The sequence below is a fragment of the Pundamilia nyererei genome, unplaced genomic scaffold (genome assembly GCF_000239375.1).
Source record: "Pundamilia nyererei isolate P.nyererei 1_Seehausen unplaced genomic scaffold, PunNye1.0 scaffold00003, whole genome shotgun sequence".
In the NCBI taxonomy this organism is placed as follows: domain Eukaryota; kingdom Metazoa; phylum Chordata; class Actinopteri; order Cichliformes; family Cichlidae; genus Pundamilia; species Pundamilia nyererei.
Window position 1 is genome coordinate 7,681,627 of NW_005187404.1, and position 24,975 is coordinate 7,706,601.

At 39.8% G+C, this 24,975-nt stretch overlaps 2 protein-coding genes across 2 annotated transcripts in view; both read left to right on the forward strand.

Moving 5' to 3' along the window:
- Positions 1-309: 309 nt before the first annotated feature.
- Positions 310-6,113, forward strand: laynb (layilin b). The gene is made up of 7 exons (XM_005720846.1): positions 310-584; positions 2,891-3,197; positions 3,737-3,888; positions 4,236-4,280; positions 5,228-5,305; positions 5,403-5,520; positions 5,614-6,113. The coding sequence occupies exons 1-7, from the start codon at positions 512-514 to the stop codon at positions 5,939-5,941; spliced, it is 1,101 nt and encodes a 366-aa protein (XP_005720903.1). The 5' UTR covers positions 310-511; the 3' UTR covers positions 5,942-6,113.
- Positions 6,114-8,576: 2,463 nt separating this feature from the next.
- Positions 8,577-24,975, forward strand: part of sik2b (salt-inducible kinase 2b) — a 49,443-nt gene continuing 33,044 nt past the window's right edge. The window contains exons 1-3 of the mRNA XM_005720845.1: positions 8,577-9,146; positions 12,674-12,790; positions 18,493-18,556. Of these exons, the coding sequence (XP_005720902.1) occupies positions 9,009-9,146; positions 12,674-12,790; positions 18,493-18,556 (319 nt within the window). The 5' untranslated portion in view covers positions 8,577-9,008. The remainder of the gene's footprint in view (positions 9,147-12,673; positions 12,791-18,492; positions 18,557-24,975) is intronic.

Consider the following 24,975-nt stretch of genomic DNA (forward strand, 5'->3'; position numbering starts at 1 on the left):
TTTTTTCCTCCTCTGAGCTGTTTTTCCCTGGACATGGCACTCAGCCAGAAAGAATGAAAGATGCTCATTAACAGTTTTAATACAACGCGCATGATATGCACAAAGAACTCTATTCATCCTATCATGGCATCAGTATATATGAAATGGGACTCTGCATTGTTGATTAAGAACTGCGCGGACTTATACCTCAGTGATTACAGCTAAAAAGAACACAAACTCTATTTTTTCTTGCGACACATGTACTTTTTTCTTTTTCTTTTCTTGTTTTTTTCAAAAATCGGCCTCTGTCTCTCCCTCCTGGTTTTTTTTTTCTTTTTCTTTTTTCCGCCTCAGCAGACGGCATATGCACGCCTTCAGCAAGACGACCCACTTTTAGGCTGAATAGACTATTCTGCTGCTCCCTCTGTGTCATCACTGTGTTTACCACGGAGGTCTGAAGCTCAAGCTCATATCCCAACTCCCTAGTTTACACCTTATTTACGATTCCAGCACACTAGGTGAACATGTAGAGATGGATTTTATGAAGCTGTTTGGCACTGTTATCGCCGTTTTGTTCCAGCCTGGCTCCACTTCTAAACTTAATGGTAAGAATTTCCTTCGAAGTGGGGAAAACTCCCTTAAAAAAAACGTATAGTAGTTTTATTTCCGAGTTGTACGACTTTTGTTGTTTTTGTTTTGTTTTTCGCCGAGAAAGCCTCGATAATATCTGAATGACAAGACCATGAGTTGTATTTGTGTTGTTGTTGTTGTTAATGTTTAAGTTAACGGGCTTAAACCAGAACCGCTGGAAAACTTGTCCTCGGTGTGTGTGTGTGTGTGTGTGTGTGTGTGTGTGTGTGTGCTATAATCATAAACAGACAGTCAAACTCACAGCACAGCAGCATGCGATTAGGTGGGCGAACTCATTTAATATGAGGAAGAATTATAATTTAACACCTTTAACTGTACTATAGCGCATCAGTAGGACTAAAAGGATACAATAATGCTGCTAACTATAGGCCTAATCACAACAATAGCCATAACTACGCCAACATAATGTAAATCCGTATGCAGTATTGTAGTTTTTCCCCTCACAGTCTCCGCTGCGAGCCAGTCTGAAGGTATTTCTATCCCATGGTTTGATCCCTTGTCTCTCCCAGGCTAGCGTAAGCGACGTGCAGCAAGTAGCTAACTAGGATCAATTGATTGTGAAAAGCTGAAGAGACTGGGACAGTTGCAACACTTTTTGCACTTCTCTCAGTCACTCTGGCGTTGTTTGGCTTACTTCTGGTCTGGGCAGACGTTGAGATCTTGGTCATGTTTCCCTTGAAAGAGATATTAATCTCAAGGGATTTCCTGGTTAAATAATGCCAGTGATCAAAGGAGACTAGCCAGACTGCTTTGATTTGATAGGAAAACAACAGTAACTCAAATACCAACTCCTTACAAGCAAGATATGCAGAAGAGCATAGCTGAACACACAGTATATCAAAGCCTTGAAGATGATGGGCAGCAGCAAAAGACCACACCAGGTGCCACTGCTGCCTAAGAAAAGCAATGGAAGCTGAAGTTTGCATGGGGTTTGCAAGATTATAAAAACATCGCCTGGTCTGATGAGTCTTGATTTGTGCTGTGACATTTGGTTTGCAGGGTCAGGATTTGGTGTAAACAGCAGGAAAGGATCCATTCTGCCTTGTATCAGTGGGTCAGGCTTGTGGTGCTGGTGTAAAGGTGTGGGGGACATTTTCTTGACTCTGGGTCCCTTTGTACCAACTCAGTGTTGTTTAAATGCCACAGTCTACCTAACTGTTGGTGACCATGTCCATCCTTTAATGACTGTAGTGCCTAATGAAGGTTCTGATTAGTGCATATGATGTATCACTCAAAATCTTGATGTGACTTTTGAGAAAGTCAGAAGTTGCACATGACCCAGTCTCAAAGGATGTTTGCACCATGAAGAAACTTGATTAAATCTGACTAATTCATTCATTGCATAACTACTATTAATTAATGATAGTTATAAAATAGCAATGACTTTGCTGATCTTGATTTAACTTGCAGATTCTGCTGAAGACAAGTTCTGTATGTTTTTATTTTAGTTAGATTTATCAGCACACAATGTCATTTAATTCAGATTTTACCCTTTTTTAAAGTTTGGTTCTTAGTTTTACTTCAGTTTTACTAAAATCGTTTATTCATTAGTTTAATTTTAGCAAACTTCAACAACCTTGCACTGCAGCGAAACACAGCCACGTGTTTTCGATTGTTCTTGGGAATGTATAGGCAATCAGAACACAACAAATTCAATTGTGCATTTTAGTATAAGAAAATGGAAACACGGGAGGTTTTTTAGCCTGTCATGGTCTCATATTTCTTCATTCTTTTCATCAGATGCAATAGGATAAAGTGCGCATAAACTAATTGAAAATCTAGAAAACCTAGAAAAACATTATTCTGATGACTGCTTTGATATGGTTGCCCTGCTCTCTCCCATGACAAAATATCATGTACCAGCCTGACACACTTAGTTTGATGGATGTGGAAGTCAGAAAAACAGTGATTAAAACTGAGTCTGGACATACAGAGGGTTGAGACAGCAAATTTTGAAATGTGAAAAAATGAGAGTAAAATTATTTTTACTGGAGTGAGACTGATGTAGAAAAAAAAAACCTTTTTTAAGCCCTTGAAAGTAAAGGTATAAATATCAGTACCATCTGGTTGACTCTGCCCACATTGCAGTGGAAAGAATTTGGCAATGCAACCCAAACATTCTGGTTTCTATTTTTTGTCTGTGACACTGTAAGCAGCTTAAAATCTTCCTGCCACACAGATACCACAGGAAGGGTTCAGAAAACAAAAACCCTGCATTTATCATCTTGTTTTATCCTCAATGCTCCCGGTTGGTGTCCAGGGCAAAGAATATGCCGGAGCGGGACACAGCGGCCGTGTTACAAGGCGTCCTACATCCACGACAGCAGGCGAAGGCTGACCTTTGAGGATGCCAGACAGGCCTGCAGGTTGGACGGAGGCGAGCTGCTAAGCATCGAGACGGAAAGTGAGCAGCAACTGATAGAGAGGTACATACAAAAGCTGACCAATAGAGATGGCGACTTCTGGATCGGGCTCCGTCGCAACCCGCAACGTTACAGCGTCGGGACGTCAAGCCCAGGTTGCCCCTCGCAGTATTACTGGCTGGATGGAAGCAAGGCTAAGTTCAGGTTTTTCCTCTTTGTTTTAAAATATATTTTTCATCTGTGTAAATGTTTAAGCTGCATCTGTGAAAACAGTAAGAGTGGCCCCCGAGACAGTGTGCTGCAGATGGAAGTGGAAAAAGGCTGTATTCAATGATGACTCAGAAAAAATATTGGATTAGGTGATGTTTGTGTGGGAGTGAAGGAATGTCTAATGTCCTTTGCAAGAATTTGGGATTAAGATAGAAATAAATGACACACTGATTGAGCTCAGGACAGCACGGTGGTGTGGTGGTTAGCATTGCTGCCACACAGGAAGTGGGTCCTGTGTTTGAATCCAGCATCCACCAGTGGAGCTTGCACGCTCTCGTTATATCTGAGTCCATTCTCTTGAGGTACCATAGGTTTCTCTCACAGACCATGCAGTTTAATGAGGTTTGTAATTGGTGATTGTAAATTGCCCATAGGGGTGAGTAAGAATAGTCATCTGTCTCTGTCAGCAGTCAAGCAAAAGAATGAAAGAAAATTAATATATAGTCTAAACTTGTGCATCTTATTTGTTGCAGGAACTGGCACTGGGATGAGCCATCGTGCGGTAAGGAAATGTGCGTAGTTTTGTATCACCAGCCCTCTGAAACACCTGAGGGTCGTTTCCTGTTCCAGTGGAATGATGAAAACTGCAGCTCCAAGAACAACTTTGTCTGCAAATACGCAGAAGGTGAGCTGGTATACCTCACACATACCAGTGATCTAGCTGGCTTAAGAGTGCTGGAAAATGTTAAAATTTGGTACTCTTGGTTGTTTTTTTAGTTCCTAAATCTACAAAACTAGAATTTTATTGTCTAGGGATCGCTGCTACAATGTATCCACTGCTGCCAGCAGCTAAAACTAAACAGAAAGAGTTTTAATGGTATGTTTTCTTACAACCGACATTAAAATATAGCTGATTACATGAAAAGAGGGGAAAAAATGACTCATTTCTTTCCATAAAGCAACCTTTAGTAGTCTCACCCATGTATTGCTTTCTTCCTCTGAATAACACTAATTTATTTCCCTGTTCTGCAGAAAAAGTACCAGTATTTACTGAGGACAGAAACACAGCATATGCAGGTACTTGTCAGCTTAGAAATGCTAATATTAGAACGTGATACAACGTCTGCCGTGTACTGTGTATTCTGAAAACAACCATGTATTCCATGTAATGTGATTGCATGAAAATTTTTATATTATACATAATATTCTGTATGTTCGATTACATTTTGTTTATTGTCCTTTGAGACACCCAACACCTGCAGGAAGCATCCTAATCAGATGCCTGAACCACTTCGACTGGCTCCTTTCAATGTGGAGGAGCAGCAGCTCTACTCCAAATCCATTTTGAATAACCAAGCTCTTCACCATTACTTTAAGGGAGAGCTCAGCCACCCTTCTCATTGCTTATATCTGCAGCCTCATTCTTTTGGGTATTACTACAGTCTTCATAAATACATAAAAGGCTAAAGAAAATTTATACATGCTTGTGACCTCTTTTAAACACCTTTTCTGCGAGAAACATGGTAAATGGGCTACATACTACATGCGTCATTCACCCATGCAAACATATTCATAAAAGCACTTTTTTTCTACTCATAAATCCTTTCTAGCTAAATTTCACACACATTACTCCGATAAATGCATTGGAGAGCAACCTGAGGTTCAGCATCTTGCCTAAGCATATTTGGTATGCAGACTGGAGCAGCCAAGGATCCAGCCACCAACCATATAAAGATAAAACACGAAGATTCTTTGGAGAACTCTATTTTTTTAACTGCTAAATTTTCTAGAAATTAAAATGCAACTGTCCTCTGCAGTAGAACATATGCGTCATATGCGTCAGCTGTAATAGTCTATCTATGGGTGAGTTTAGTGAAATCATACATTATGTGATATATATATAGATATATATATATCTATATATATATCTACATATATATAGATATATATATCTCATGGAGTAATCGAATCATTTAAAATATCTTTCACACGCACCTGTTGATTTTGTTTTCTGGTTTCTCTAGTTCCATCTTTGATTCCAAGCATACTGTCAACCACAGAAAGTAATGAAAGGATAAAAATAGCACTACCTGAATCCTCTGGTAAGAAAGGAAAGAAAATATTCTTGATACTCTGAGGTATGTTTTTGGGAAGCTATGAAAAACCACTGTGTCACAAGCAAAGTTCTTTTGTTCACAGTATCTTTCTCTGGCAACACCCTCGACATTTCCTACATCCTTTATGCGACTATCCCTGCACTACTGTTGCTGTTGTTTGCAGCTGTTGGTTTCTTTTGCTACAAACAGCATGCTAAGAGGTAAAACAGACAACTATAACAATTTTTTTTTAATGCATTTGATTATAGGAGTATGTCCTGTTGATTTTAACTTTGGCCCTCTTTCATATTTAGGAGGAAGACAGAAACAGAAAGCTATCCCAGCAGATCAAAACAGTGGGTGCTAGCAACAGCTTCATCTTGCCCTGTGCAAGGACCTTATGCCTACAGTGACATTACCAAACTGCCTCACACTGCTCTGGACAGCAGGATAGCAGCAGAAATCATGACAAAGTACTCCGGTTCTCCGTCCCATGACTCCCTGTGCAACGATTATGAGAATGTGTCGTGTGTGGACAATGAGAGCGGCTTTGTCACCAATGACATTTACGAGCCCTGCAGAGCTCAAAGCCGGCGCTGCCGCAGTCAGACTGGATGGGTGGAAAATGAGATCTATGGATAACACCGGTGTCTGCAAATGTCCGTCAACCACAGACAGACTACAGTTACACTGTGCGGTGCAGGATTTCTAAACAGCTTGGCCATATCTGTACAGGTTTCACTCAATTTTCTAGTCCTGCATGTAGAATGTACTGTCTGCAAATCAGTGTATTCCATAAAACAGGGATTCTTAATGTTTTGTCCATGACTTGGTATTCACGTACACATGACTTTATATTTCTGATGTTTTAATAAAAATGTGTTACAGTCAGACCAATGGCACCGTTAACTCCGTGAATCACTGTGATAGCATGCTGATAGATGTAGACACATTGTTTTCCATATTCACCATCGTAGTATGGATGCCCAAAATTGCAGACTAGTTCCACACACTATATAAAGCTGAAGCCGATCGAATCTGATTGAAAAAGAAAAGGATGAGAAGTTAAAGGATTGCCAAAGTGATTCTGATGAGGGCACAAATGTGTGTATACAATTTCATAATAATCCATCCAACAGCTGTTGAGACCCTTACTGTAATCCACTAATCTTATAGTGGCACTTACTACATGACAGGCTATGCACTGAAATGCAAAGGCTGGAAACTGCAAAAATACAAAACCAAATCATGCCATAAAGGTTCTAATATTTCATAAGGTTAATGAAAAGTGGGTGAAGATATTACAGAAAAGTTAAAGTGGAATATCAAAAGCATTAGTCTATTTATCGCCTGGGGAGAATGCACAAATTTCCAAGGCAAATTTTGATCCTGTATTAAAGTAATTTAGGCTAAAGGGGCAGGCCATCTGATAGACTGCTGATAATGCTGTCCTTAAAAATTGTGTTATATTTTAAGTTAACTGAATAAATGGTAAGACCAATTCATCAAGCAGCTAAAGATGCAGGTCATGTGTGCACAGGTCTCTAAGCTAAGCTAACAGAATGGGCTTTGAGGGGGTTTTTTTTCAACTCAAAGAAAAACACATTTTTGTGCCCACTTATTTCCTTTGTTCAGTTTAAACCTTCGGCTCTAATAAATTATGCAACATTACAGCAGCACTAAAGTTTTTAGAAGTTTTAGGAGGCATTAATGAAACCAAAGAAGCATTAATAGTTCAGGTCATCTTGGTGGTGCAGCAGCACTGCTGAATCTGACATAACAGATTATGCAATTAGCCTAATCCTGCAATATTGCACACCCACAGAGTTACTCATTTTGTAAACAATCGCACATTAAACTACTCAGCTTCTCTTTTTACAATAATGTCAAAGGATATGATGAGTCAGAAGACAGAGACGGTTTGCTTGTTGGCTTGCTGCTGTGATGGAGACTCCAACCCAGGGACTTTTTTGACCTTTTCTCTAACTAAACTTGAACTTTGGTGTCATCCCTGTGTAAGGCTTCCTGTTTGGTCTCTGATGTCAGAGCCCAGCAGAGAACATGAGGAAACACCGATGGCTGAACTGCTGTGGCCAAAATAAACCTCAAAGTTGTGCGGTTTCCTGACTCCACCTGATTGTGCACGAGGTTCAACTTTCCCACTGATCTGACAGAAACTTGAGGCCAGTTTAAAATATATCACACCGTTAATCAGTGCATGTGCATTTCCATGTTCATTTTTAAAGATCACTCTTTACGTTACATATACAAATGTCTGTGTTTTTTTCTAAATGTGCACTGAGTGGGTGTTGGATCGGTGTCTTGGAAAGATGTAGCAAGCCCAGTAAGGAGAGGCTGAGTGTGTTCTTGGAGAATGTTAGACAGGAAATGCCAAAAGCACATCTGGAACTCTTACATTCAGGAAGTCAATGCGTGACAGCGGAGGCCTTCGGAGCGCTGCTCTGCCTGCCTGCTTAGCAATCCACTGTTCTCCGTTTGACTGTCACTACACAACATGAAGAAAAGCAGTGCCAGTTGCAGAGCTGTGCTGCAATTCCGACATGAAGATTGCTTCTTTTTCTGATGTGTAGTTAAGATATTTTGGCTGCATTCTTTGTTTAATAATAATATAGATATACTGGTGGGATCTGCTTTAAAGCTGCTTGAAAGCATGGAGCGTAATCAGTCAAGCACTGAGGAAAAGGAAAATATGGAGCCTCGCTTCAGTTTTCTACTTTTGCCAACAGATGGTGCTGTCATGTAGCTGACAAAAGTTTCTTTGTGGCTGATAAAATGTCTGATTTTATATGGAGCTCTGCATATTCCATTATGTAATGTTATAGATTAGAAATAATGCACGTTGCATAGCTGGATTAATCAACTATATATATATATGTAGATAGATAGATAGATAGATAGATAGATAGATAGATAGATAGATAGAAGCACAACTAGCTGTTTGTTTGGTTTTATTGCTTCTTAAAATGTTTTTTTTTTTTTACTTTTTTTTGCAGACCCCACTCTGGAGGCTTTCAGGCCGGTTCAGACCGCTTTTAGCCCCTGTCTCCCCCTGCATTTTTCACTCGCAGCTGACAAAAGCTTATTAAACACCTGCAGGGCAAAAACTTCAAAGTTACCTATGCGTGCAATCAAGAAGGGCAGGCGAGCAAACAGATTTCAGAATAGCAATTTTACCGGTTGACGTAAGAGGTGGGTCTGGTTGTCCTGGCAACCAATTGGCACTGAAGTGTGGAGCGGCTCGGTGGCCCCGCCCCCTGTACAAATACCCCTATGGCTTTGACGTCAATACACGTCAACCGGAGAACATGATGCCTCTTTGCAAGTCAACTCGTGTGCTCTGTCGCTGATAGAGGCGCCTCAAGCTGAAATATTATAGCTCTATTGTACTGACGAACGTGGTGTGACAGCCCGCAGGCTCAGCAAATGGCCAGCTTCGTATCGCCACACTAGCGGACAGGGTCGCCACAGTGGCGTTCAGGCGGCCGAGGGCGACACAGAAATCAACTTTGTGTATTTTAATGGACACGCTTCGAGCGGCGGCGGCGGCAGCAGCGGCGGTGGCGGGCGGTTTGTTTTCCTTTCGTCTTTATCTCGAGCTGCTCAAGTAAGCCCCAGTCTGCCCCTCGTGTGTCCCTGCACGTCTGGCTGCCTCCTACTCTTCCACTCAACAGTCCCGTTTTAGAACAGCATGGTCATGGCTGACAGTGTCCAAAAACCGCTGATCCGGGGTCCGGTCCGAGTGGGCTTCTACGACATCGAGCGCACTTTAGGAAAGGGCAATTTCGCTGTGGTGAAGTTGGCCCGACACCGCATAACCAAGACGGAGGTGAGTGTGTGAGCAAACTAGTTAGCCCGAAAGCTAACTTGTGCTACTGTTTTAGCGGAGTTATATAACTTTTATGCACAAGTTGACACCCCTAGATAGCGAAATGCTCTCCAGCACCGTGCACTAAATAGCATCTTTGGATCACATAACTACCGGCCACTTGGACTGCTCCGGTTCGAGCAACAGCTGGTGTGCCTGAAAGCTTGCAGGTACATGAGCAGTGAATGACTGCACGTTCACCCCTCTCAGCTGACATCACTGCCAGTAAAAAAAAAATAAAAATAAAAAAAAGGTCTGACCACTAGCGCTGCTGGGAAACACAAACTGCAAACATGCACGTTTGATTATTATTCTTATTTATTTGATTTTCTGCACATGTATCCGTTGGGTTAATGACCCAGACGGTAGCCACAGTACCTACTCAAGAGTGGTTGGTGCCGTATCTGGGGCATGCAGCATGGGTCGGTGGTCCCCTTATGTAATTCAAGTAATGATGTGATTTTTTTTTAGTTGTTTCTTATCCCAGCACTGCTCAGAGCTTTGTGATGAGCAGGGTATGTCATGCCAAATATGCTGTAATTGGAAAGCAAAGTATTTTGCATGCAGACACTGCTTTTTAGGGGGGGGGGGGTCGTCGAGGGTCTTAACTAAGCTTGGAGTGATATTACAAACATTGCACACTCTTAGGTAATGCAGAATGAGAGCAGAGGGAACAGGGCTCGGGGTTTGTGTGAGTGTACTTCTGGTTTTATGTCAGCTTTGTCAGAAGGGCCCTTTCTCAACCAGTACCACGGAGTGCCACGACTTTCTGCTGTAATGACAGAGACACAAGGAATTTGCTGTAAAGAGTGTTCAGTGAGAAAAAGATAAGGGGCAAAGAAAAAAAAATAAAAGCTGTATTGTGTGAGACAGTGATAAGACTGGAGAGTTGCTGCACACTTTGATCTCTGGAGCCTCCAACTGATTACACCATACAGAAAAAAAAAAACAGATTTACATCATCCAGGCGAGACCCTTGGTAGGTTTAATGAATAACAAGGCAACAAAATGGCTCTGTAGACTCTTATCTTGTTACTCTGGTTATTAAAGCACGCAAAGTGGCACAGCATTAGTCTAGCCAGGTAATCTGCACCGTGTAACATTAACAGCTCTGTGAATGCAGGTTTTAAGTTCAGGCAAACGTTACACCAGGTGATTTCAGTAAGCGACTACACCTCTCCCTCAGCTGGAGTGGTATTAAAGATGAATGAAAACATGGGTTGTTTTTTAGGCCGGGTTTGGTAGAGGTCACTCAGTGATGGTCAGTATGAAGGACAAATGCAGCTGCCTAGCTCTGGCAGTGGGCCTGGCACTGTTGGTTTTAAAAAAAAAAAAAATTTTATTTTACAGCAGCCAAGGTCGGCCCGAGTGGCAGGCTATTAACTTATGTGATGCCATCTGCCTTGAGAATTTGCCCGGGCACAAGCGGTATTAGCATAGTGTAAAGAAAACCAGTGTACTGACACATGAAACGGCAGATGTTGTGTTACGATGTGAATGTGTGGGCATATTCCCGGACAGGTTTATCTCTGTGTAAATAACCTACTCTTTCTGTGCGTGGCCCATGCATGTGATACTGACCCATTCATCCCAGTAAGTACATATTGCAGCTTGTGGCTTTACATACTGTTGAGCCATTCCCTTCTAGTCTTATGTGTCAAGTTGTACATCTATCCATATCTGATTATAGCGTCATCATGTCTTTCTGCTTTCATTGTATGAGCTAAATTCACCTCTAACTCATTGTCCTCCAGTGACCTTGTGCCAGCACAGTTCACGAGAAGTCTTGTGTGCTGTGTGTGGGTTTAGTTTTGTTGACAATGTAATCAGGTAGCACAGATCTTTTCATGTTAGGTGCTCTGTTGTCCCTCTGTAGCAGACCAAAGATTTTGAATCTCATGCCCGAAGGGTCTGCACAGGTAGCTGGAGTGCCATTAAAAGATTTCGATTTAATCCTGAATTAAACGCCTGCCTGTACGTGGCTAGGGAGATGATAATGGAGAGTGTTAAACCTATCAAAATACCCATTGCTGCTCATCTGTAAGTCCAAACTGTTAATATGTTAAAGGCAGGTCAGTAAGTTATAGATCTGTCGTTAAAATTAAAAGCGAGAATGCATTACATTTCTTTGACTTACTTGAATAATACCACTTCACTGACACAGTGGGCTTGAACCCAAAAACAAAATATGCAGTGCGCCGTGATAGTCGATCACTGCAACTTTCCTGATGAAAAATTTAGTAATGTGAAAAGAATCTGCTGTTTATATGATCGTCACGCTGCAGACAAAATGCCTGTGATAAGTGCCCGGATGAAAATCCAGTGTCAGACAGTATTATTTTGGAATCAGATAAATCCTCAAACCACATGGCTCTGTAACCCGACTTGCCTTTCTAAGATATTACCCTATAGTCTGTGCTGCCACATTCTTGTTTTGTCTAAGCAGCTCCAGAAGTCAAATTTATTCAGTTTTATATCATGGAAGAATTGGAAAAATGTTAAATATTCACATTTCTGAAGCAGTAACTAGATGCTTTTTAGAGATAATTGCTTAAAAGGAACTTGAATAAATAGCCACTATTTTGGTAGCTGATTAGGGCTACTAAAAATCTTTAAAAAAATAAATAAATAAATAAATTCAAAAGCAAAAGTTATATTCCTGTATTTCTTGTTTTGATTTTTATTTGAATTTCCCAGAAAGTCAAAATTCAGACTTTTTCCCCCACTCAGAATTAAGAATTTCTTTTTTGCCCTCATAATTCTGTGTGTGGGTGGGTAAATTAAAAATAAATAAATAAATCAAAGTCTAATAAATTCTTTGAAAATCTAAATTCTGACTCAGAATTCTGAATAAAACATTTAAATCTAAAAACTTGTTGTTTCAGCTCAGTGCTTTAAAATCCTGCCCTCAGGTGAGTTTTCTAGCTCAGTCTAACGGTGGTGTGATTGCCGGGGTCCCCTGTTGTTTACTCGTTCAGCTTCGCTCACAGATGCTTGGAGCACTTCTGATGAAATGCTGTTTATGAGACAATCTAAAGATGAGATGTTAATGTTGCTCTGCTACTTCCCGGCCAATGTTAATCAAAGCCAAGCGTGTTGGAAGTTTTGCGTGTGTGATTTACACTTGTTCGTGTCATTGTGGCCGTGTGTATATCCAGTAAAGCAGATGGTTGCATCAGTGGGATCTCCGATGTAATATTTCATTATTTGAAGGCTGTTTACGGAGGTTTCGGCACAAGCTGTATTTATCTCACAAACAGTTTTCTTATTTCCACAAAAAAAGGCACAAAGAAACCCCGAAGAGGAGCAGACTGTCCGCCTTTGTTGCTTGGAGAACATTAAATTCCTGTCTGCACTAGTGTTTGCGTAAATCTGGGGAGCTCCTTGTCATTGTCCATCAAACTCTGATGAGCTTTAACAATGACTCCGTTGTGTGTTATTAAGAAACTGATTGTTTACAGTTGTGTTGTTGATGCTTGATTCTGCAGGTGGCCATTAAGATCATCGACAAGACCCAGCTGGATGCCGTCAACCTGGAGAAGATCTACAGAGAAGTTCAGATCATGAAAATGCTGGACCACCCCCACATTATTAAGCTCTACCAGGTGAGTCTCTGGCTTCATTGTGTGTAGCGCAGCATCTTTTGAGTGCCAGATGGGGACTAAACGATTAATCTTTTTCGATGTGCTGATTTCATCTTTCTACTTTGATTTGGACTACAGCATGGCACGTTTTTTTTTTTCTAGTCTCTGGTGCATTTTATGTCTCTCCCAAAAGGAAATATTTGTTAATTGTTATTCCCCTGTGTTGCAATGCTGTGAAGATAAGTAGTCTAGTGTCTTTTTTTTTTTTTAAACTTAGCGTTTGTCTCCCACTTGACAAGCCTTGATCAAGAGTTTTTCCAGAGATTTATTTCTGTCTTGAGTGCTTAGATCTGACTTTTTCTTTAACCCATCCAATCCCAATCTCTTGCGATTTGTCACAGACACTGTAGAGGTGATGTTGGAAGAATGCCCAGAGTACTGCATATATTTAAACAGGAATTTAACAATTTACGAAAAAGTTTGTCGGAACTTATTAAAAGCGTCATCACACAGGCCCAAATTAACACGCGCTGCTAGAGTGTTTTCTAATGTAAACTGCTGTAATGGGTGCTCTGGCTTAGTCTTTATCATCAATCAGCCCTGACTGTGCAAACAGTCTCACAAAAAAGACAGAAAAAGAACATCAAGGGTCAATATTTGTGGTTGGGGAAACAATGTTTTCGGGTGAGTAAGGATAACATGCTTCAGAGTGTGGAGTAATTTGTTGAAAATGTACATTGATGAGGACATTATGAGTCATTTTTCTTTCACCCAGAAAAGTTTTCCGGAGCCTGTTGATATTACTTTCGTCTTTTGAATGAATACGTGCACTTTTCCACGTCTCCAGTCAAAGTTTATCTTTGTGAAGGCAGGGGCGAGATTGTAATGTGTAGCATGCAGTGACTGTGTGGACCCAAAGTAACAGCTGTTGAAGGGCCCAAGAATTTGCAAGGAGACATTTATGTGGAGGAGAACTTGCTGTTGTAGTAGTAGTAGTAGTAGCAGTAGCAGTAGTAATAGTAGTGTGAAAACGCAGGAGCAGTCCAGGTCATTTTCTAATGCATAAGCACACAACTGTGGCCTAGCAGAACCTGCCATTGCAGTTAAAGATATGAGTGCATAGTTAATGACTGACTGGCTCTCTGCACTTATTTCATCTCTGTATGTGTTGCACACTGTATGAAGATACCAGCCCCAGAAATTTAACAAATTATTTTTGGATTCATCATATGTGACGTGTGTTTTAAAATGAGTTGTAACTGACTGCTCGACTCCAGCACGAGTCACGGCGTCAGTTCGTATTTGCTAAAACAAACTGAAATCACAAATGTTCCGTCAGACCTTAATTCACCATCTGGCAACAACTTTATTTTTCAGCATGCACTGTCAGTGCAGTAAAAGCATACCTGGATTTAAAAAACACAAAACACACACACACTTTGTAGCGCTATCATTCATAGATTGACCTCCCCATAGAATTGTGCGGCACATGAATGTCCTTCAAGAAGCCTGGAGAACTATTCCCAAAGACTACTTAAAGAAATTACAAGAAGGTTTGCCTAAGAGTTCAGGCTGTGTTGAAGAATAAAAAGGATTTTACTTCCAGCTTCAAGCTTGCCTTGTGTACTGTTTTTATTTACGTTTGCACATATTCTTAAATTTTGTGGGCACCATCAGCAAACAATGCCAGTTTGGTGTTTTCTTTTGTTTTTTAATTTGCAGTAAAATGTCTCTTTGCCTTGAGCTGAGATTGTTTTCAGATGAAGTACGTTTCAGTGGTTTCTTCACCAAGTTGATTTTTGGATGATATCATGAGCACAAACCATTAAATAGACAAGAATGCTGAAGAACATGAACTTTTTTTCTTCCCCTTCTGCAGACAGAAGAGCCAGTATGTTATACTTCAGTGTTATACTGGTTTACATCTGAATGCACGAGACACAGTCCAGAGTTTGATAATTGGACATTTAAAGGTGAACTCTGGTATTGCTCCTTTCCCCACAGGTTTTCTCGTCTGAAGACATCCTGACATGTTGCAGTAGAAAATCACTGGGTACATAAGGAAAATAAATGTTGGCTATGTTCCCTTCAGAGTTGGAGTTCTGGTGTTGTGCGTGTGGTTCATTGTCAACCTGTCATGAGATACTGGGATGCTTGAATAGATTATTGCTGCTGTTAATGTTATTATTAAGAGCTTTATTTCTCTTTTCTCCTATGGAAAGTCAAAAAGTATGTTGTTGAACAAGTGTATTTCACTTTGTACACACTTTTTTTTTTCTTCTTTTTGATTACATGCTGCTAATTGGGGTGAATGTGATTTTATTTTATTTTAAATGTGGTAATATTAATGTTTTTAATTCATTAGTACTATTAAACCAGCGCACATTATTAGCAGTATGAGCATATACTGAAAATATTTCAGGGAAATAAATCCTGCATCTAAATAATTTCCCATGTGCCACCTGGGCACTTTTACAGCATTCAGATAAATTTAGTCAACTCACAAAATAGTGTTTTCTAAAGTGAACGACCGTGATTGTTGGACTCTCTTGGCGTTTTAGACAGCCGAAGGTAAACTCATTTCATATAGTTACCATGATGGCCGCTGCTTTTCACAAAATAACCCTAACCACTGATAACTCAACAGTTTTGGTGATTCAGTTGTATTACATAAGCCTTTGGGTCCTGTTACATTTACTGTGTAGGAAAAGTAAATGAGCGTTCATTATCATTACACAACCATCTGGCACTGTTCCAGCTTTCTGTTGAGTTATTTTGGTGCGTATCATTATTTCCAGCAGCCTAACCATCCAATCAGCGCCGGTCAATTAGTGATTTCCTTTCCAATCTCATAAACTAGGATTGGCTCTGTGGCCCAGAGGAAAGCTGCTGCCAATGAAGGCACACAAAGATACAGGACAATGGATCCGGACTCTTGTTTTCAAGGGGCCGGGAACCCTTTCCTGGAATGGCCCCCGAACCGAACTCCAAAACTTTTTTTGTCCATCTTTTAATCCTCTGGCTGTTTTTAGGGCTTCTGCTTTCACTCTTATTCCAGTCGATGTTATTTATTGAAAGAGGTTTTGTTATTGAGAGTAATGCCAGTACAATGTGAGTGCTTCATTTGAATATGAGTCACACTAAAGAAAAATGCTTGAATCCATTAAGGATAGTATTGGATTGACCCTGACCCCATGTCAGTACACCGAACACTGCAATCAATGGTTGGTGTGAAAACCCATTAAGTTCATTACATTTAAAGCTATAAATCACTATTTCACAGTGCTTTTATTAAAACAATATACTGTAATGTGATTAATACTTGAGTGGTAGCAGCTGCAATTATTATGTTATTTATTTATTTATTTATTTATTTATTTATTTGGGAGGGTTCCTATCTAACTGCAGTTAGAGGGAACTATAACTGACAGCTTATGCAAGCCAAGCATCTTTAGTTTTTTGGTTTTGTCAACTAAACTTTTTATTTTCATACTAAAATAATTTTTTAAACTTCAGTTTCCCCCAAAACTACAATAAGTTTTTACTGAAACTGCTGGAAATAAAGTGCTCTTCCACTGGAAGGATGTACAGATGATTAGTTGAAAATGACTTTCTGCACACCCACCTTTACCGGACACATTTTACCTTACCAAACAAAAGCATGTGCAACACAGTTATATGACCAAAAAAACTTAATTTTCCAGTGTGTGGATTACTTCACCAGATAACAGGATATCAGACTTTTTTTTTTTTCACTCAGTGCTATTATTTTCCTAATAACTGCTTTATTCCTTTGCTTATAACAAGCCTCCTGTCTTGTCACAGAGGTTTAGCTACTTACTGGCTTTGTTAGCTTCTTTAAGCTAACAATCTTCTGAAGGTGACTGAAGTGTCTAATTAGAATGATTGTTAGGTTTTCCACATGTTGGTGAACTTGTCTTCACGAGCACGCATGAAAAGGTCCAGCTCATCATCAAGCATAAGTGAAGCTGACCAGCCGATCACCGAGTCCCGAGTCTAGAATGTTGAAAATCAGCAGATTCATGTCATTGTCAGGTCAATAAGTCCCTTAATTAACAGAGGAAATTAGAGGTGCTCTTTATCACAGTCTGATACTTAAAGTAGACGGTATCTAAAATAATGTTTAATAGATCTTCAAGCGTGAAGTTATCTCAAAGGACGGCCAAAGCAGCCCACAAGCACTAACACACGGTGCATTTCCATTTATTGGTTTTTAAAATTCAAACTATGACATTTTTCAGAATTTACTGCATGTCATCAAACTTCTCAAGCAGGACTGGCTATATCAAACCCCTGTAATTTTGTTTGTCATGAATTATTCATTGTCTTGTTTACTTACTTTGATCAGAAAGTCCTGATGATGAAAATTGCCTTGCTTTTTATTATTTCCACCACTTAGACTGTGTTTGTTGTGCTTGTGATAGTTTTGTTTGTTTGTTTGTTTGTTTGTTTTTGTCACAGGTGTCAAAAACCATTCCCTGCAGTTGCACAAGAGCATCACTCTTGTTCACTAATGTGCATTACCTCTAAAATTAAAGTAGAAGAATAAACTGTAGATTTTTATCACATGGCAATGTTGGCACTTCTTGCAGATGTTGCCCAAAACATCTGCTGCATCTGTCTGCCCTTAGCTCTGCTGCCATCCCGGATGTATGAACTTTAGAAAATGACCAACAATATAGGAAGGTAGCAATCCCATGTTTGTGTTATTCATGCACAGGAGAAGCTGTGAGATCAGCCACAGAATAAAAACTGCTCTCTCCCACAGTGGGCATTTTATCTTGTCAAACACGGGTGATTTAATATCATTAATAATGACTACATCTACTCAGGTGGGGCCAGTGCCAGGGCCCCACTACTCTCCATGCTGGTTTACTGGCACGCCGACATGAAACAGAGCCATCGTTAATACTATTAGTTACACCTGTGCTTTTCCTGCTGCGCCAGGTCAAAATGTCTGTTGTGAAAAGGTTTATTTTCCATTAGATGCTGTATTGGCTCTCAACAGAGTACCAATACCCAGATTTAATTCATCAATCGGTTGTAAACAGAGGACAGAGAATGTGTTTGTTACAAAACGAAGACCAACCAAAAAAAGAGGAAGAAAAAGGCTTTAATTTCCTAAATCCATGAATCGGTCAGTGTAACAGATGGAAAATTGATCATAAACAATGAGCGTGGGATTTCTAGTGTGAATGTCTGGCTCGCTGTGTCTGATTCATCCTCTTCTCTGCATCTGACTCTCCCCTCCGCATTTCATTCTATTCATCTCCTGAGTGTTTCTGCTTCTAAATCGGTTCTCCTCCTCCTACACAACACGGCACCGGGTGAGGATGGAAAGGCTTTAAGTACCATTCAGATATACTCAACAACACCAACCGTCCACCTCCATTCTTTTACATGGTTGCCATATTTAGACCCGTGCCATTCATGCATTTAGTTTTTCTCACGATTTTACGAACGCCAGACACTGCAGTTTAAACACACATTGAGCCCTGTAGTCAGTTGTGTGATATTTCTGGTTATTTTTATCTTTTGGGGTTTTTTTGTTTTTTTTTAAACTACTACTACTACTTCTTCTTCTTCTTCTTCTTTCTTTTTATTTATTTTTTTAAATTTATTTTTACTTAATCTAATTCTTTTTGTGTGTCTCTTTTCCCCCACCCCCTCGGCCCTGTTCCTTCATCCTCTCCCTCTCTCAGGTGATGGAGACGAAGAACATGCTTTATTTAGTCACGGAGTATGCCAAGAGTGGGGAGATCTTTGGTGAGTGATCTTTTCAAGTATACGATCAGTCTGCCCATTGCTATTTGCGTTCTTCCCATATCAACTGAAAAAAAATGTACTCTGTTGCGTCAGTAAGGTTTTTGACAAACAAGGAAGTATCAAAGTTTTGTTGAGCTTGAGTTGCTATTACGGTTATCCCAGCCTCAATCTCAAAGGTCATATGATTGATGCAAATCTGACACGAGTATCCTGTGACCCTTGTCATGTGCTGCTGGTAATTGTTGCAGTAAATGTGCTGACATTTCTTTCCTGCTGTATAAAATGACGTCACCCCAGGCCTGTAAAAGCTGCCGGAGGGCAGCCTCAAAGGGGAATAAGTTCGATTTATTACTATCTGTACTGCAGAATCGCCCACACTGGACTGGTTTACTGCACAAATGTTGAGATAATCCATGTCAAGGAGATAAGATTCCTTTCTTTGTCCTGGCAAGCAACATGTCATTCCTCCTCTTTCATTAAGATGGTACTTAGATTAATTTTCAATGCTCCCTTTGTTCAACTCCCATGGGATGTTTAAGAGCATTTATCATATACTTGTACAGGTACAAGAATGGTTTCAATTTATTTTCTTTTTTCCTTTATTTTGTTTTTTTGCACCATACAAATAGTAATATACCAGAAACCAAGGAGGTTTTATAGGCGAATCTTCCTTTCAGAATCTGTAAGTCAGAGTGAGTCCTTGCAGCTAGTTTTGTGCAACCAAGTTTCCAAAATCCAAAGAGAATTATTTTACTATCACTGAGAGAAAAAAAAAGTTGCAAAGGTTCACATTGAAATCCTTTTTGTTTTCTGTTGATCAGCAGATTTATTTACCTAACTGCTGCAACTGCATTAAAGTTTCCTCTTACAAAACAGATCGGTGCACAATTTTAGAAGCTAAAGCTGTAACCAGACTTAATACGCTGTTCTTGATCTTTCAGACGAGCAACAGTCATAAATTTAGCTTTCACTTAAATGTGGCTGTGCCTGACTGGATGATTGTGGTTTGCAGCTTTGTTTAAAACTGCATAGTGAGTAAAATAAAGTTAATTTTAGACCAAATAACAGAAGAACTCATCAAAGTTATTTCAGAATGACTCATCATTGTGCTTCTTCCACCTAGCTTGAAATTCTTTGGAATTGCTGATCCTGAAATAGCTGTTTGCCAAAAGACCAAAAACCAAACGTACAGAGATTTCTTCATTTACTCGTCAGATGAATGGTGAACTATTCGGATTTCTAAGTCTGAAAGAAAACCAGAAGGCTCAAATGTGAAGGCTAGATAGATTAGGAATGTGCCAATCAAAAAGTTTGTTTCCTGCTGTCATGGTCTCGGATATCTGCCCACACTGACCTGATCGTGGTCTTATATTAATAGGCTGAGGAAGAATCTTTCTTTCATGACAAGCTGTTTTGTCATTTCTTCAAGTAGTCTTCATAAATAGTTTTCCAGGCTTCTTGAAAGATATTCAAAGCTCTTCTTCGATGTTGGCTGCCTTTTGTTCCATTGTCTGTCAAGATGATCCCCCACTGCTCCAATAATGTTGAGGTCTGGGCTCTGGGGAGGCCAATCCATGACTGTTGGTGTTCCATTATGTGTTTTTCTGTCCAGGTATGCTTTTACTGCATTGACGCTGGGTTGGGGATCATTGTCATGTTGAAAAATGAAACTGTTGCCCACTTTCCACATGGGATTGCATGATGGATCAAAACCTATTAGTACCTTTCTCCATTCATAAGTCAATCTGTTTTAACAAGATTCGACTGGCTGAAATGGAGCCCTAAACCATGACAGAGCCTCCACCTTGTTTTACAGATTGCTGTAGACACTGTTGTACCTTTCTCATCACCTCCTGTGTCAGTTTTAACCAAAGTTTTCACATTTGGATTCATCACTCAATAACACCTGTTGCCACTATTTAATAAAAATAAATAAATAAATAAAAAGATCAGTCCTATTCTGGAGTAATTTGACACTCTTCCAGTGAAACCACTTCTCATGAGATTTTTGTAAACAGTAGATGGATCTGGCACTTGATCCATCTCTCATGTCCTGTGTCAGGTCTTTGTTGGATATGTTTTTTTTCTCAAGGACATGACATGGCAAATCCTGGTCATCTGCTATAGATGGTTCATTAAGTTATCAGTTTATTTTAGGTTTGCCACTTCTTTAGTCCTCTACTTGTCCAGTTTCCACAAATGTTTTTAAGGTCACACTGCACACCATGCTGAGATATGCTAAGTGTTCAGCTAACAGCTCTTTGGAAATCATCTTGTTGGTACAAAATTACTATATTATGTCTGACAAAATATGTTATCGTTGACATTTTTCATACATTTAACTAATGAAATTGGAATAAATCCAGTTTTTAGTTTTTTTTGCAACAGGCTGTGCCTAAATATGCAAAATATAAGGAAATGTATTTTGCAAATAAAGAAAGCTAAATGTTTTGCTGTTAGCTTCCTTCATGCTGTCTTAGCTCTCCAACCAGCAACCAGTGCACTGCTGCTTATATGCGGCGCACTGAAAAAAAACAACTACAGAGACCAACTAGTATGTAGGTTTATATTTGGCATTTAATGCCTGAATCTAGAAGATACAAAAAATGTTTTTTAACGTGAGTTTATTAAATTATTCTGTTTTTGTCAGAATCACAAACAAAATACACTGGTGCTGGAAAGGACAGACAAGTCAGAACATATCGAAAATAGTACAGGAAGATAAGAAGTTATCTCAGTCGGCCATAGCACCACACGCGCTATATCGCTGCACAACACACACACTCAGTTTGTACACTTTGTACAGACTACAATCTTCAATCCAGGTTGCTGGACACAAGCCCATAGGCATTTCAGTTTGTTGCATTAATTTATGGATTTTTAATATTTAGGTAAATACAACGAAAATAGTCTTTTTAAAGGATTCTGGAAAAATTCTAATTCAGAAAAAATAATGTAATACAAGTAATTATGAAGAAGTAGAATTATGAACACAAGTGTAGGCCTGTCTAATGTGGACAACCTGTAAGTGGCTCATGATCCAGATAGATTAATGGCCTCACCTGTTAGACGGTCTGACAATGGTTGCACTTAGCCTGCTTCCAGACACGGGAATTGATAGGATTAGTCAAGTAGCAGTCAGTAGCCTATGATAAGCTTAATAGTTATGTCTTATGTGTGAGTGTATGTTGTTGTTTTGTTTATTGTTTTAGTGTCTTTGTAATTCAAAGAGCAGACCAGTGTTCCACTTGTGATGTTGACTCAGCAGCAACAACTACTGCCTCTGTGACCTAGAGAGAGCGGGGAAGCAGACCCAGAAAAACATGAATGAAACGAGTGTGGTTTAAAAACAAGAAGGAAGTACAGAAATGTACAGCAATAAGGATGGAGAGGCTCACATGGTGTTGCAACTAAAACTTGTATTTTGAGCAAACGGCAGTTTCTGCTAAGAGAGTTAAAGGGCGTAGCAACAGGAATTATCCGATTTCAAAAGGCTTTTTAAGCCAAAAGACTTTATTTTTTTCTTTTAAGTAATGGGCATAGAAGCTTGCAGCAAATTTAAATTACATGGCTAAATATAAAAATTTTACATAAAATCATACAATGCTCATATGGACATATGCTATGTGTTCCCCTCTAGACACATAGAATTTTCCATACGGTAGTCAAACTCGTCCCATACTGGAGCGACTGCTGTTGTTTTAAATAAGAACTTAATCTTATGTACAACTCATTTGAGCCAAAAGCTTTGAGCATTGAGAGCAGTCTGAATCCAGTTTCCCATAGGTTTTTCCACTTATGGCTCTGTTAGATGCTTGCTGTTCAAGCCTCATGTTTTCAAACCGCATGACTGTCGATCAGAGGGAAGCCGGCCTCAAAGAAGGGTGGACTATAAAAGCATAATAGGTTAATTTTAAGCTAAGGTAGGCAATTAATTTGTTCAAGGAGCCACAGGAGAAACTGGGACTGTTGTTGAAGATCGTACCAATAAACTGAACTCAGTTTATTTCAATATTAATTTTATCAGTTTATAAACTGCTGCTGGTAGGAGTACATGTTACAATTAGGTCTATAATGTGGCCTAATTGCCCACCCCTGTTTTAAGCACCCTTCTGTGTGCAGCTACTCAAAATAATAGCAGTACAAATAATAATTGCTTGCATTTCAATAATTTAGTTTCTTTTAAATATGAATCAGGAGCCAGGAAACTGTTGGGCTTGCTTAGCAGAAAGACTAAGAAATGACTAATGTGGCATAAAATCTTGCGGTTATAAATAAATTGTTTTAAAAGCGTTGGTATGGGTGGGTGCTTTTGGACACAGTCAACCTAGCCGGTTTTCTCTAGTTTCCTTCTATTAGTATTATTATTTTTATCGTCTAATTGTGTCCTGGCTGTAGAGAGTGGTGTCAGCTTAATCATCCAGCTATGAGCAAGAGTTTGCGCAATTCCCAAAATGTCAACCTATCCCTTTAAATAACCGATCATGATGATGGGTCAGCCTCATTTTCTGTAATCCATAGATGTTCTCATGGATCATCTCTGGGTATTATAAAACCATTGTGTCCTGATTCCTCAGACCCCTCTGCCCTGATTGCACAATGTAATGTAGTTATGTAAGACATTTATATGTCATCATCAGCCGCAGCAATAGCAGCTTTGACTCAGCCAGGCAGACAACAACTGGTATCTGCAGCACTAGACTAGTATTACAGTATTCAATCTCGTGAAATTGAACAATCATTTCAGATTTCCAAATACACTTTGTGGAGGTGGATCAAGTCATGATGCACTCAGACAAATGGATAAGCTGCCAAGCCAGATCTCCAGTCTCTTCCTCCACAATCGCCCTCCAGAGAGTTGCCTCCGCTTTGCTGACATGATGAGTATCTCAGGTCTGTTCCTGGCCATAGGTTATAAAGAGCGGAATTTGTGAAGTTGTAGTGTAGTGCATGCCGTTACAGCCAGTCAGTGAAACGAAGGATGAGCCTGCAGTTCTGTCTTCAGACCAAATAGTAAATGGTGCTGTGGCAGAGCAGGACGGAGTAGCATGTTTGTGTCTGGAGCCGCAAAGACAAAGAAGCGGATCTGGGTTTGGCACCAAGAGGCGGAGAGTGATGGGTTCATTCTTGCAAAAGGGTGGGTGGGCACAGCATAGGCATCGATGCCAGCTCGCTGATGTGCTTTGTGTCTGTCTGTCAGTCAGTCAGTCTGCTGCTCCACAGTCTGCCTCGACACCACAGGATGGATCAAACCTGGAAATTGGGTCAACCACAAATAAAGCAGAGTTGCAGAGAGCAGAAGCAGTAAGGGAGAGGAGGCAGAAGAGAATGGAGGCGAGAGCAGGGGACATCCATTTGAATTTGGAAGGTGGTGAGGAAATGTAGGGCATGCATATTTAAGAAAGCACTGCTGGAGAGAGGGGAGTATAATAGCTGGCAGTGAGTAAAATCACTCATGCAGATCTCTGTCTGGGTGTTGGGAAGGGAATGAGATACAGAGTGTGTTGACTTCAAAGGAGTACTCAAGCTATTTTTGAAAAACAGTTACTTAGACTGTCAATTTCAATTTTCCCGTGAGCCATCCTTCATATTGCTTGGTCACTTTTCAGCAGATCTGTCAGCCATCAGAAGCTTGGACTTCAGTGACATCAAAAGACAAACGGATGACTTAAAAAAAAAAAAAACTAGAAGTACTTGCAAGCTTTGAAGGCAAAAATATACCTTATATAAGTCTGTATATAGATCTTTCAGATACATGTGGTACTAAGCCTGAACTATAGATATTTCCTCAATAAAATTAGAAATAATAAAGAAAGAAGAAAAAGAAGAAATGCAGGGACATTTAATTCTACCGTTCTACAAAGACTTTTCAAGGTCATCTCACCAACTGCTCTTCGATCAACTAATTAGTGTCAGGGTGGCTTCTCAAAAGTTTTAAGTATGCATTACTTGTTTGTACGCTCCAAAAAGCATACTTTCCACAAAGAGCACAACTAACTTGTTACTGTACTTGTGACATTACTCCACAACATCACTTGAGATGCATTGCTATGTAATTGCTGGTTAACAGTACAGCATAATTATGCCCACATGTCAACACAAATTCATATTAAAGATGATTCTTGCCAAACAAATGTCTCTGTACCTTTCTGCATTTTTTTTCCCAAATCCACTGTCAGTGGTCAGGTGATTGTTACTTGAGAACATATGAAAATATGCATATATGCATTAATATACTCTGCCCATAATGGCAATGCACTGCATTTCAATTAAATCTGACCACAGTAATTTGTTATCCCCAACACTGCAGCTAACCAAACTGAAGCTACGCAATTAATGCAGTCAGTACCAGTGCTTTCTATTATGCAGAAAGCACTAAATAGATAAAGAGATGTCTTGTGTATATATACTTTATAAAT

Excerpts from the sequence above, each read along its gene's own strand:
- laynb (XM_005720846.1), top strand. The coding sequence starts at position 512 with ATGGATTTTATGAAGCTGTTTGGCACTGTTATCGCCGTTTTGTTCCAG. Across the intron at positions 585-2,890 it reads CTCCACTTCTAAACTTAATG|GGCAAAGAATATGCCGGAGC; the intron begins GTAAGAATTTCC and ends GTTGGTGTCCAG. Across the intron at positions 5,306-5,402 it reads AGCACTACCTGAATCCTCTG|TATCTTTCTCTGGCAACACC; the intron begins GTAAGAAAGGAA and ends TTTTGTTCACAG.